The sequence below is a fragment of the Callorhinus ursinus genome, unplaced genomic scaffold, assembly GCF_003265705.2.
Source record: "Callorhinus ursinus isolate GAN/ISIS: 27379988/994484 unplaced genomic scaffold, GSC_fseal_2.0 scaffold4, whole genome shotgun sequence".
NCBI classification, from domain to species: domain Eukaryota; kingdom Metazoa; phylum Chordata; class Mammalia; order Carnivora; family Otariidae; genus Callorhinus; species Callorhinus ursinus.
The window spans coordinates 88696221-88711014 of NW_027397066.1; the positions used below are offsets into that span (position 1 = coordinate 88696221).

The 14794-nt window shown below is 40.9% G+C and overlaps 1 protein-coding gene across 8 annotated transcripts in view; it reads right to left on the minus strand.

Annotated features, from left to right (window-relative positions):
• LEF1 (lymphoid enhancer binding factor 1) overlaps nt 1–14794 on the minus strand; it is a 119145-nt gene that overhangs the window by 18373 nt on the left and 85978 nt on the right. For 4 of the 8 annotated variants that reach the window (XM_025873688.2, XM_025873689.2, XM_025873692.2 and 1 more), the window contains exons 5-9: nt 11771–11858; nt 10103–10186; nt 7833–7955; nt 6655–6817; nt 1626–1733 (exon numbers count right to left, since the gene is read on the minus strand). In XM_025873688.2, the coding sequence (XP_025729473.1) occupies nt 1626–1733; nt 6655–6817; nt 7833–7955; nt 10103–10186; nt 11771–11858 (566 nt within the window). The remainder of the gene's footprint in view (nt 1–1625; nt 1734–6654; nt 6818–7832; nt 7956–10102; nt 10187–11770; nt 11859–14794) is intronic. The other 4 variants (XM_073892093.1, XM_073892094.1, XM_025873690.2 and 1 more) reach the window with 2 other exon arrangements.

Below are 14794 nucleotides of genomic sequence, written 5' to 3' on the forward strand. Positions count from 1 at the left end.
AAAATACTATAATATAGCCATTAAAATTGATACACAGAAACACTATGCTGTAACAGAAAAATGCTTATTATATATAAAAGCATGACACCAAAGTGTATGTATACACACACACACACACACACACACACACACACAATTATATCCAAGTTAAAAAACCATGTACACAGAAAAAATACCTGGAAGATAATGTAACTAATTATTACTAATGTCACCTTTACAGGATGAGATTATGGGCTTTTAATTTTTATTTTAAAGATGTATTTATTTATTTGAGAGAGAGAGAGAGAGCACGAGCAGGGGGAGGGGCAGAGGGAGGAGAGAATCTCAAGCCGACTCCTTGCTGAGTGCAGAGCCTGATGTGGGGCTTGATCCCACAACCCTGAGACCATGACCTGAGCTGAAATCAAGAGCTGGCTGCTAAACTGACTGGCCACCTGGGCACCTCGAGATTACAGGCTTTTTTAAAAAATTGTTTTTCATGGGCACCTGGGTGGCTCAGTTGTTAAGCGTCTGCCTTTGGCTCAGGTCATGATCCCAGAGTCCTGGGATCGAGCCCCGCATCGGGCTCCCTGCTCAGTGGGAAGCCTGCTTCTCCCTCTCCCACTCCCCCTGCTTGTGTTCCCTCTCTCACTGTGTCTCTCTCTCTCTGTCAAATAAATAAATAAAATCTTTAAAAAAAATTGTTTTTCACCATTTTTATGGATTTTTTTTGGATTAAAGTTTTACCTAAAAAATGTATTATATAACCAGAGGAAAAAAAAAAAAGTATGACAGCTCAATGCTTTCCAAATGTAATATATCCATGAAATCTTTATTATAAAGTTCATGAACTTCCCCAAATAGGAAAGAGTACTGGCATTATGTATATAGTAGTCCTCCCTTATCTGTCACTTTGCTTTCCACAGTTTTAGTTACCCCTGGTCATACAGGGTCTGGAAGCAGACAATGCTCCTTCTAATGTGGCGTCAGCAGGTCGAGAGCAGCCTAACACAACACTGCAATACCTACATCAGTCAGCTCACTTCATGTCATCATGTTACTGTCTCACATCCTCACGAGGAGAGGGGGGAGTACGGTACAGTAAGATATTTTTAGAGAGACAGACTACATTGACATAACTCTTAGTACAGTATATTGTTATGATTGTTCTATATTGTTGTTAATCGCTTACTGTGTCTACTTTATAAACTTTATCATAGGTATGTATGAACGGGAAAAAACATAGTACATGCAGGGTTCAGTACTACTGGTGGTTTCAGGAATCCACTGGAGGTTCTGAAATGTATCCCCTGTGAATAAGGGAGGATGGGGGGGCACTGTACTCTAAAACACATTTCCATCACAAAAGGAACAGAAAGAGGGGCGCCTGGTGGCTCAGTCGGTTAAGCGTCTGCCTTCGGCTCAGGTCATGATCCCAGGGTCCTGGGATTGAGTCCTATGTGGGGCTCCCCGCTCAGCAGGAAGCCTGCTTCTCCCTCTCCCTCTGCCTGCCGCTCCCCTGGCTTGTGCTCTCTCGCTCCCTCTCTTGCTGTCAAATAAATAAATGAAACCTTAAAAAAATAATAAAACAAAAGTAACGAAGGATGAGTGACAGTAGCGAGCTGTTGGCATGCAGAAGAGCTTACGTAATTGTCTCTCGCAGACCAGCCTGGATAGAGCTGCATATGTAGCTGTCTTTCCTTCCGTGCTAATTCGTAATATTTAGCCTGCTCTTCACGGGAGAGGGCATGCCACTAAAACAAAAAGAGGAAGGAGAACCAATCAAGTAAGTAAGCAAAAGAGAAGTAATACTACGTATTTCATGTTTCAAACATCAAAGAATGAAAATATTAAGCACTTAAACTCTGATTTATTTTTAAATGACAGAAGAGCGAGTCCTGCACAGACCCACTCGGAGTCTGGCGGCGAGAGTGCGACCCCAGCTTAGGTCTCTATCCTGTTCTCCCACATCACATGCAACACATCAAAGGCAATTAAAGAGCCGAAGTAAAATGATCTGTCACCCACCCCTTCTCTTTTCCAGTGTAAATTAGGAAGAACTTTCACTGGTGAACCTCAACACCCAACTTAGTGCTTTTTTAGTCTGTACCATAGTCTGGTATTCGAAACCAAGTACCATTTATTTATGCAAAATGTGATAATTTCCAGATGTCTTTTTCACACGGATGCATCCTCACCTCACATGGACACTCTCCCACTCTGTCAATATGAAGAGTCTGAAACCTGCATCCTAGGATCCTGTCTATAAAGCAAGACCTCAAGTCAGTCTGCCTCTGTCCCGTCACCTTCTCCTCACACTACCTGTCTAGAGGGAGCATACGGATAACATGGTCCAGTCACACGTGCGCTCTTTATGGCTACGGTTTTTAGCTTCCTTCTGATGGAAAGCAAGGAGCACTACCTAGGTTTATTTTGCCATCTAGAATCTGAGACTGGAGTATCTAACCTGGAGAATGTAACCCTTTTGTTACCTGGTTGTAATGTATGTAACCTGGAGAATGTTTCCCTTTTAATAACTGACATAATTATGTATCATATACAGCAAAATAGCTTGTGTACCCAAGGCATCCGTTCGGAAATTTAAGCAGCTTACATTTGCACATTGCTTTGCATATGTTTGCACACGACTCAATCTAGGTGCCCTAGCAGGCAGTTTTCAAGTATTTTCCCCACTTCTTCAGTGCTAGCATCTGCCAGTGGAACCTTCCAGGAGAACCGGCTGGACTTTGGGGGACGAACGAGCCGCAGAGGATGGCACGGAGGCAAAGCCACGGGAGGGGCAGACCTGACCGACACCACCCACACCCACACCCTGGGTCGGCTCCCACCTGCCCACTCCTGCTCGCCCCAGCTCTCGGTGCTAGGAGGGTCTTTCTCATTCATGGCTACCCTGCCTAATTGATTTTAATTTCCCTGTCCTAGTTTTAAAAACGAAGGAAAAGAAAAGAAAGGCATGGCTGAACTGGAGTGGGGAAAGGACAGAGGAGTGAGGGAGAGAGGCAACGAGAGAGAGAAAGTTCTCCGGGAGGAGGCTCCTGAGGTGTGGCTAGGCAGCTCTCCTCAAGAGAACAAACACCTGCTGCTCCTGCTTGCTCCAAGACCCGGGGCCTGATCCCAAGAAGAAGGCTGAAGCACCTTTTGACGCACCCACCCTCCCACTCCAGCTTCCGGCACAGGCGGTGCCTAAGGGCAGGGCCTCGGATTCAGCTCCTCTGAAAGCCCCTGAAACCAGCCTGGGCCTCAGTGTTGGATAGGACAGATGGCTCCTTTTTAAATCACTTCAGAAGTGCAGAGCGTCAAGCGGTTAAGAAGCAGGACCTGGGTCCGAATCTGAAAGCAACTCAGGTAATATGCTTTTCTTTTAAAAAATGATGAGGGGCCAGGGGAGCCGGACACGCTGGGGAGGTGGAAGGAAAAAAAACCCTGAAAAAAAAAAGTTACCTGAGACACAGTTCTTTGTACCCGCAGAACGAACACAATTAGTGAAATCAAGCCTAAGAAGGAAGCATGTCTGAGGCAGTACTGCGAGTTTAAACCAGGCTTCTCCCAACCACTGGCCTTGCTTAATCTGGAACACTGACCCAGTACCAGAGACCTACATAGGGCAGAAAACAAACTGGACACAATGGAAAAGATCTGCTTTGATTGTCTGTTGGGGTTTGTTTTTGTTTTTGTTTTTGTTTTTTAAGAAAAGACTGATCATTAATATTTACACAGTTCTGGTGCTAAATGTGATTGGCAAGAGGCAAAGCGTTACCAATCAGGAACAAACAGGGAGACAAAAAGGAAAAAAAAGTAAAATTATAACTTTTGTAAATTTATCATTTGACAAGTCAGAACTCAAACTAATGCAATATTCATGGGTATAATTTTATATAGTTTCTGGCAGCTTTATAACTTGCTGAGAAAACCTGGAATAAGTTTTATAAAATTTCTCTCTCAAAATATGTATGGAGGTTAGGTCTTCTACTCAAACAACAAGTTATTTTTGAGTTAAAACGGGACATTTAGTTGACAAAATGATCCCAGCTAACAAAACTGAGCAAAATGCAAGGAGAAAAAGCAGGCCACGAACTATTTACTTGAATTTTCAGTTGCTTTTAGTTCCCTGGTAATTCTAATATTTTTGATCTACCCACAAATAAAAGATCCTTTACCAGGGTAAAACAATGGTATTAAAGCCTTGTAAATGAAAATAAAAAGTCTAGTACAAACTAGAAAGATGGTCTTTCTTTATAGGAATTTCTGAAACACAATGGGCTTTTAAAAACACTTTTCTATCTCTTGCTTACTGAAAAACTGAATTTAAAAAAAATCAGATTTCATTGTCAACATTTCCCAAGTTGTTGGGAAAATACCAATTTAACTTTAGAAAACGTATACAGTCCAAGATAAAAAAAATTCTGACAATAAATTTGCAACAAATGGACTTTCCTTAATAGCCTGGAAGGTCTGAAAAGGTTTCTTTTAAAGTAAGATTTGTGCTATTATTATTTATGACATGAAGAAGAAAACTTTAATTCAAATGACTGAACATTTCTTTTCAGATATACAGTATAAATGAATAAAATAAAAAAGATAAAATGTGCCAGAATGGATTTAAGTTCTACTTTTAAGAATTCTAATTATCCCAGTGTAAAACTTCATGATTTTAAAAGCAGGAACTTTAAAGAACTAGCAAGGACTACCCTGCCAGAGGGGTTATGAAAGGATAGAAAACCTGATCTTAATCAAAGATCTCAGAGACCTATAAATAGAAACAGGTGTCCAAATCAAAGACAGAGAGAGATCCCAAATGAGAACCACCTTTTAGGACACACGCTCTGATCTGGGGATCGTTAAGGGACCTGAGAAAGTAGCAATTGTTGGAAACGTGCATTAAAAATAGGAAGCATACCTCCGTATCATATCCTTACTTACTCTCTTGAGCAGGAAAATACTTCCCACTGGAGGGCCAGGGGACCTTTAACTCAAAAACGGGAAAAAAGCTAAGAGTTTTATATAAACTAAACAAAGAACATCAACCCTTCTTTCCCTCTGGTTTCTTCTTTTAAAGGGTCAGGGGGGATGGTCATCAGCCTTTAAAATTTTAAGGCGAAGTTCCTCAAAGATGATGGGAATCATTTATCTGCTATGCTCTGGCTTGGGAAATCACTGTAATTATTGTTATTAAGTGTTTAAGAATCCACAGGGAGGGAGAGTATTGTACATGGGGCACCAAGAGAGCTATAATCTGCCACCACACCCTACCCCCTAAAACCCTGGTGTCCTGCAGATTGGAAATAACTGCATTTTTATTCTATACAACAGGAATCAAAAATACAAGAGAGCTTACTTCCCTCTATCTGTTCACGTGGCCTGGAAATCTCCTGCATGTCTTCCATTATGAATGTTGAAATTTATTAGGTTTGTATCAAACATGGTAAAAATTACCCCCAACAACAGCTAAAACACGATCATCTAAGTTTTACAAAGGTCGTTAGACCTTTCTTGCCTAAATGCTGATTTATAAATTATGAATTTCTTGAGAGGTTGCAAAAACAAATACATAAGGTCATAATTTAATAAACTATCACACATATATGAAGAGCATCAACAAATTAAAATGAAGCATTTCTAAAATTATAATGTAATATTAGAAAAATTCCAATTTTTTCCACCACTCCTCAGATACCTAACGTTTTAAAACCTTTTCAATCCTGAGAAAAGCACCTGGAAAGACTTCCTGGCCTCTGGGTGGTGGCTGGATAAAGAAATCTTAGAGTGCCTGTGCTAGTGGTAGCCTAGTGCCTGGCATACGGTAGGTGATCAGAAAAGTATCCTGGCATGAGTAAAAGAAGGAATGAAAAGAAAGGAGGCAATGCAGAAACCATGCGCATATACACTTTAAGACCCAGAGAAAAATTTTTCTAGAATAAAGACTTCTCCAGCCCATATAAATTCATCCAGTTAAAGCTTCTGAGTAGAACAGATCTGCTTCTGTCTTGGAAGGAGTGGCCACCTGTGTTTGCCCGGCTTCTTCTAGAAGCGTGGCTAGTATTGCAAGGCCTTTCTATAGTTCCCTATGTGGGCTAAGTGCTTTCTTGCTTCAGACACGAGTGCACACACCTGTCACTCCATCTGGAGAGGGTCCACCTCTCCCCACTAATCACGTGGTTAATTTCTACTCCTCATTCAGGTCTCAGCTTAAATACCATTTTCTTAGAGGGGCACTTCCCTAGCCCCCTGTTATTCTTTCTCATAGAATCTTACTCTTTACATTCACAGTATTTATCACAATTTTAATTATACACTGGTAATTATCTGTCTAGCATCTGCATCCTGTCACAAAACGTTAAGCTCCATGAAGACAAGGACCCTATCTATTGTATTCAGCAATTATTATCTAATGCCTACCAGAGTACCTGGCACATAAAAGATACCCAATAAATGATAACAGGAAAAACAGTTAACATTTACAGGAGGTTTTCTATGTGCTAGGTACAATCTAAGTTGTTAACAATGCATTCTATCGTTTAATCCTCCTAAAGATTATTATCCTATCTTCTGTTACTTCCCAAAGTGGCTGTGATTATACAAACGCATTCTATGATCACCTTTAACGAAACAGTTCCAAGGTCACCATAAACATTTACATCCCACCCCCCTACTTACCCTTCTGCCTAGAATCTGGTTGATAGCTGCACTTTCTTTTAAAGTACACTCAGCTACGACATTCGCTCTCATTTCTTTCATGTATAACATAAAAGCATTCAGAGGCTTCTTAATGTGAGGTCTTTTGGGCTCCTGTTCCTTTCTCTGTTCATGCTGAGGCTTCCTAAAAGGTGGGTGGGATGGTGTGGGGGGTGGGGAGGAGGGACAGGGGAGGAGAGAAGCAGAGCATCTGTTTACATCACCAGTCAAACTCAGGCCGGGGACAACCCTCTAGGAGCTCTATAAGCCCCCAGAACAGCATCAAATTAGAAAAACAACTCAGCAGGAGTGAGGATCCTTTGGTTTGAGAAAGTTTACCTACAGCTATAGAAGTGTTTGACGCAAAATGGGCCCTGAGCCTGAGCTCCTTGGTTACCTCAGGAAAAGCCAAACACATAATATGGGTGGTTATTCCTCTTTCAGAACTGAGGTTCTTAACTTTTTTGGGTCAAGGGCCCCCTTGAGAAGCTAATGAAACTTTAAGACTCTCTCTCCCAAACAAATGCATGTTGGCCTTGCCTACATGTGCAGGGGTTTTATGCACTATCACATGCACCCTGCCACCCCATCCTCCCATCCCTGGTCTATAATCTGCCACCACACCCTACCCCCTAGACTAAGGAGTTCAATTAACAATGTCTTTAGGGAATTTAGTCCTGCTATAACAGCCTGAGACAACCCTGGCTCAAAAGGGGATCCTGGGCTTGGTTTGCCCCTTTCCCTTGAATTCTGTGCTTTTGAAGCCTCGAGCAAGGGTTAAGTGCATATGCGGAAGGAAATGCATGGAGCCCTCCCGTCTACTGCCCCCAGGTACCATCAGGTGCAACAATCAGAACCCAATTAAAACCTGGTAGTGAACTGCTAAACAGCTCAAGATTATTCAATGCCCACACTCTGAAGATTACTCCGTTTTGGTGAGGTTCCCTTGATCTTTTGAGGCCTGTGCTCCATTCCAATCTTAAAATCAGTGCGGTGAGAATCAAGCTGCTTAAAGTCCTCAGGGGCAGAACTTTCAAGGCAGAGACACACTGATTTTCATAATAAAAGAGAGGGAGGAAATGTTCAACAACAGCAAGAAGAAACTGTGTTGAAATCCTGTTTGTTAAGGCATTCACAGGTGAAACCGGACGCATACTCACACGTGCATTAGGTCACTGTCAGTGTGGGGATGCTCCTGTTTGACCTGAGGTGTTACAATAGCTGGATGAGGGATGCCAGTTGTGTGGGGGCCAGGAGGACCAGGAATCATATGATGGGAAAACCTGAAAGAAGGAAAACATATGTACTAATGGTTGTTGTAGCAAAAGGAGGCAGACTTCTGAAACAATCCACTAACTGCTATTGGCTGAAAGTGAAAACATATCTTTACACACAGGAGTAACTATGAATTAGAGTGGGCCAATAATTAATTTCTCTCTGTATTCAAGTGGAAATATTTATACTTATTCCGTGTATAACAGAATTTTTTTCAAACTAATAGAATCAGACATTTTTCCTGGGAGGGCTCTGGGTCGTAGAAAAAAAAAAAGTCAATTTTCTTGCAAAGCAGTTTTCAAAGAAGAATTTCAGTAAGTGTAATTGCTGGAAACATAACACTTTATTAGGATTTAGCTTTTTAAATGATTTTTAAATGAAAGCTAAAGACACCACATTAAAATATCTCTGCCTACATTCCTAAGCAAACTGTCGCATTAAGTCTTCTCAGATGGTTGGCTTCTTTATTGATATCTGGAGAGAACAACTGAAAAAATAAGGGATGGGAAGTTTGTTTTCAGTCCCCAATTTAGTAAAGCTGCCATCAGCATCTTCTAAAATAATCTTCTATACAGAAAGAAAGTACTATTTGAAAGATCTAGTCTTATGGAAAACTGGTAATAAAATTAAAGGAAGGCTACAGTTCCGCACCAGGTAAAAACTATACACACTAAAGGCTTTTCTCCCGAGTACGCCTGGTAGAGCACAAAAAAAATCTTGAAATATCCACCACCGTACAACACAAAGGAGGGCAACTGCCATGCAAGAAAAATAAAAGTACTTTCAATAAATGCTTTGATAAATTTGAATATGCTTTAGAAATTTGTGCTTTTCAAACTTATTTATTTATTTATTTATTTATTTATTTATTTATTTATTTAGAAGCAGACTCCACGCCCAACGAGGGGCTTGAATTCACCACCCTGAGATCAAGAGTTGCGTGCTTTACTGACTGGGCCAACCAGGTGCCCTGCTTTTCAAACTGTTTCAAAGTGAACATTTAATTCAACAAGAACAATGTTCTCAGGTCTTTTACCACAGCCAGCACAATTAACTCCTTCATCTGGGAAGGAAAGAACCCTCTGCTTAGATCAGAAACAAATTTTTAAAAATTAAGGAGGCATGGAAAAAATACAAATATTTTGATTAAGTAATGATGCTCTGCTACATGTACCGTTTGCAAAGATACATGATGCTGGTTATTTGCATGGGAGAAAATCCTGTCACTAGAGAGTTCTTACAATGTTAAAAGGTGTAAAAATATATTTTGGGGGAAGGATATTAATTTCATCCCCCCCAACCAGCTAGATTTACAATTTACTGAGCACATAATGATTTTTTAAAAAGCTGAAATTCCCAATTTCGTATCTATATAATAAAAAGTAAAGATTCACAACCAATTGCTAGCCCAACAGTTTGACTTCCAGCACAATAATGCTAGCTCCCTTGAATAAGCCACATCGAACACACAGAGGATGCACAACAAATGTGCGTGTACATCAAGCACAGACACCATCCTTTCCAGAAGCAAAAGCATTACACAGAGCAGTGTGGCTGGCAGATCTCACAGAGCTTCGCTTGAACTAAAACATGTCCACACAGGGCCTGATTCACACACTAGGACACACACCCCGCATGGCCTGACAGCCAATAAGCACCATTCTTTCTCTTCTGACAGCCTTGGTCCAGGAAGGCTCTCGACTCCCTGGGCATTTTCAAACACTGTTGCATTAAACGGATACAACTTTCCTCAAAGAAAGCAAATTACAGAACTCAGACCAAACCAGTCTTTATCCTCCCCCTTACCCCACTCCCAGCATATTTTGAATCAAACAAGCTCCTCTTAGAATGTCTGCTTTCAGGGCATTTCACATCCCACAGTCAGGTGGCAGTGAATTCTTTTGGATGCACCGTTTCCCGGGTGTTGCTGAGCCCATCTCCCCGAGGGCTGTGGCTGGTGCTGGTGGGGTGCAGCGTTTGGCTCCACCCAGGGCTCTCTGCGACACCTAGTGTGGGAGCCAGGCACACTGCACAGACAGACGCGTGGCTGAGTTATGCACCCTCCTAGCCAACCGAGAGGCAAGCAGAGGCGCACAAAATGCAAGCGCAAGAAGAGCAACTTGTCCTGGGGTGCCCAGTTTCCACCTCCACCTACCTGGACATGGAAGTGTCGACTGACAGTGAGGATGGATAGGGTTGCCTGAATCCTCCCGTGATGGGATATACAGGCTGACCTTGCCTGAGGTCACAGAAGAAAGGAACCCATCAATGACAAAACACGAGTTACCAACCAGCAGTAAGAGTTTGATGAGGGGAGAAGAGGGGGTATGCAGAAAGAACTGCGTGGGGGTCATTACAGAGCACAGCATTTCTTCAGGTATCCAACTGCTTCCCTTCTTACTCCCCACCCAATCAAAGCACCATTTACCCTAAGAAAATCTCCCACCCTCAACTTGAAAAGCAAACCAGGCCACGAATGACCTTTTACCCCTTCCTCTCTCCTGACCCCACTAATGCTTTGAACAAAATAAGCACGTAACACACGTTTACCGAGTATAACAGAACTGTGAGAATGGTGAAATAACTACTTTCAGAATCTTTGAGAACTTCAGGGAAGGAAGGAAAGGGGCAAAAATTTATATAAAAATGAACAAATATTTTTAAAACACCCCTTCATATACCCAAATAAAAGATCAATTCATTGGAATTAGTCCCTCTCCACTCTGAGAATTCCATCTCTCTCTGTTTTTCCCTACATCTCACATTTCTCATTTACACAATCTTTATCCCCAGCTGCCACTCAGCACAGGATTACTGCCCCTAAGTAGTAAGTTCAGACAGAATAATTGATGTAGGTTTGGAAGTGTATGCACAATCAATTAAACTCAAGCAGTTGACTGGGAGATTTAGTGCTAAAGAGAGAGAGAAAGAGAGAGCTGGAATCTCCAAGGCAGGATGACCCCTTCTTGCTGAAGAAAGATAACATAAGGATGTCAAGGTAGGGACCGGGGCAGTGATGGGGGCTCTGGGGACAGAGGGTCAGATAAAGAAAGGAGAGGGTTCCTCTGCTAAAGCTGAAGCAGTGTTTCCATGGAGTGAGCAGAGGGGAGGAAGGCATGGAGAGGGAACGGGAGTGGGATGGGGGTAAGCTCTGTGCTAACCGTAGCATGATAAAAATAGGCTGCACTACGTAAAAGTCTTTCTTCCAAAAATACATTTCCTTTCCTTTACCTTTATAATTTAAAAAATTTTGAAAAGAGCAGTAAGAATTTTTTAGAAATAAACAACAAAATAGAGTGTTTGGATTCTGAAGAAAGGAAGCCCAAACATCAGTTTTTCACTTGTCTAAACTCAAACTGGTGCTTACTTTATTAACATTCAAAAAATGCTTTTGTATTTTTGAATTTCTAGTTGCCATTTCCTTCACTTGCTCATTTTATAAGCAAAGACTGATATTCAGTGTGTCTAAGTTTGTTTCAAAAATAAGTTGTTCATAAAGAACTAGACAAGAAGAACCACACTGAGCACTTCGTATGGGCATAGCAAATGCCCAAAGCCACAAATTGAATCCATAAGACTATAAGCTTCAAAGCAAATGCTACACAGTCATTTTCTACACATATTAGCAGAGGGATTCAATCCATTTCAAAGTCTGTATATTTTTTAATCTTCCAAATTGAAATGAAATAAAGTTAGCACCTTGCTTGTTGATGTGAAATTTCTTCAACTCCACAAGTGTTATCATTCATAAAGCTGACTTCCATGAATGGAAAGAAGAACATATGCTCAAATGCCTGACTGAAGGCTGCAGGAAGGATCTTACCAGCCAAGAGGTGGGGTAATCTGTCCAACACCACCTGGAGACAGGGGATAAAAGGTAGGGATCTCAGGAGCTGGGTGTCTGGACATGCCTGTTCAAAAGAACAACGGAGAAGTAGAGTTTTCAGATTCACAGGACACTGGACTATAAGAATAAATGAAAAGCAACAAAATGCTTTATGCCATTAATACTTAAGGTCTAGCATGAAACAATGCTTATTGGATGCATTTAATTGCAGTCAGTCTGTTAGCCTTTCTCAAGATTTCAAAATCTGAAAAAATAGGTCCTAAATAGGACATCCTCAGGAACTCTTAAAGGAGAAAATATGCTGCTGGTAAAACAGTCACCATAGTAAGATTTTTAAATTATTTAGTTTGCCCTCATTATTCCACTTTGGTTAAGAAAATGGTAGACAATTGTTTTGTGTAGAATGGAAAATGACAGCCTTCGTAAGTAAATGGCCTGCCTTGGTGCTCAAGGATTAGGTAAATTGCCACTTTCACATTTTCATTGGCTCCCTTATGGACACATAGATTTGGGAAATGTGATACCTCAGAGGATCAAAGATTAATTAGGAATCATCTTCAGCCCCATAATGGTCACATTTGATATGATTCATCTGGTCTCTGCCACTTCAGCTCCAACTAAGCTCTTCATCAAGTTGAGTCCTCTGGGCTCCAAGGTCAAGCTGTTCTGGATTAGTTGTATTCCACAGAAAATGAGAATGCCACCAAATTGTTTCTTGAGCTCACACTCCCTGAGGCACACTGCCCTATAACTGTAAAAACCACCTAAAGATTATACGTAATCCTAGTCCCAAATGGCATCTCTTTGTTTAGGCAAAAAATTTTGAAAACAGCAGTAAGAATTTTTTAGAAATAAACATCAAACTGGCATATTTTACCTTGGGTACAGAAAAGGGACACATGCATAAAAATGCAAAATATAAAAACTTAGATTCCGTGTATTTGGGGGGAAAGTGATTCTGATTAGAAAAAAGCCACAAAAGTTTCTTTATATAGCTAATCTGGCCTTAAAAGGCCACTTCCATATATGAGCATGCATTTCCAGGTTTAACACCCAGAGTATGCATTCAATGGTTGTATACTGACCAATATGTGGAATCAGGTGAGCATATGAAGGATGTTCTTTATTCTGTGTTTTTACTGTTTAAAATGCCTATGGGTTTCATTTGGGTCTTATAAGATATTTAAGGTTTTGAACATATGGGAATGACTTAAGAAGTGTGGCCTTCAAAGTTGGTGTTAATTCAACTCTGAATCAGTTAGGACAAATTATGACTCAACTCTTATAGGAAGCAGGTAGGAAAAAGGTTATTTTAATCCTCAATAGAGAGCTTACATGAGATTATCTCGTTTTGCTGTTTTTAAAAGATTGTCTCCAATCCCCACCCCCCAACTTTTTGGCTAGAAGTACCACTACTGGGCCGCCTGGGTGGCTCAGTCGTTAAGCGTCTGCCTTCGGCTCAGGTCATGATCCCAGGGTCCTGGGATCGAGCCCCACATCGGGCTCCTTGCTCAGCGGGAAGCCTGCTTCTCCCTCTCCTGCTCCTCCTGCTTGTGTTCCCTCTCTCGCTGTGTCTCTCTCTGTCAAATAAATAAAATCTTTAAAAAAAAAAAAAAAATAGAAGTACCGCTACTTTGGGGTCACAGCAGACCCCAAATTTCATACTCTGGGATTTTTTTTTCTTGGGTCTGGGGAGGTTTGGGCAGTAGGGGTGAATCTAGCGGAGCCTACAATGATGATTCTTGACATGTCAGAATCACTGGGCCAACTTGCTGACTCTCTTACCTTTGAGATTCAGAAACCTCCCCAAACCTCAGGGTCTGTAGGGGGACTGCTCAGTTTAAAACAAACAAACAAAAAAAACAGACTAACTCAGAAGAACTTTGGAAACTTTGTGGAAATTTGAGCTTGAAAATCATGACTACAGGTCACAGACTACCACAACTGTCTACTTTAATCCCTTTGTTTTGCAAATAGGGAAACCATGGTCTGCAGTGATTAAGTGATTACTCAGGCATCCTGTTCGGGTACATAGAAAATATGTATTTTCCTGGAATTTCATCACTGGGATACAGACGAGCCCAAAATCTTGCTCTCCACTCTCGTCCATGTTCCATGTAAGCTTGGAAACCCTGCAGCAATGATTCTGTGTAGGAGCAGGACTGATGCAACTGAACACAGTACAAACTAGTTGGATTTGGGTTTACGGCTCAAAGGAGGAAAGAGGAAACTACATTTACTTAGCACCTGCTATATTCTAGTTCTATGCTGGTATTTAGTTTGATGGTTTCCATTAAATAAATTTCTACTCACATTTCAAATACACCGCTCTAATGTTTATAGCTCTGAGAAATCCTTTTTCCCTGTTTGAAACTACAATGTTTTATTTGTACTTTTAACATGGTACTTAAGATGTTCTTCATTTTGTTTTATAGTTAGTTTGTGCAAATGATTTCCTGCATGAGCTTATATACTGCTTGGAAAAAAGAGACAATGTTTTACCAATCTAGGTATCAAATTACAGTTGTCTCCAGAGGAGGTTCTCAATAAAGACTTCTGAATGACTGAACAAATGAACGAGCGAACTGTAGGTGTTTAAACAGACCCATTCTTCATTCTGGGTCAATATTGCCAAGCATTTTGCACGTATATACTTGCATGTATATACAAGAGTACATGATGTGGCTTAGGGTCATTACACAAGCAGAAAATGGATCTGTGTTTTTTATATAGCCTATTGTTACGGTGAGATCCCAGAAGTGTGTGCCTCTCCACCAACTGCTAGGCTACTGAAGACACGTTTCATATCATTCATTTAACTAGTATTTATTAAATACTCACTATGTACTAGAAGCCAGACATAGCAGAGCCTTAATGATTTTTAAGCTTTTATAAGTAACTTTGATAATTATGGATGAAATGATTCTGGAGTCAGACTTATATGGATCTATCAATTCTGCCACTCACAAGCTACGTATCTTTGAGGAAGCTACTTAATCG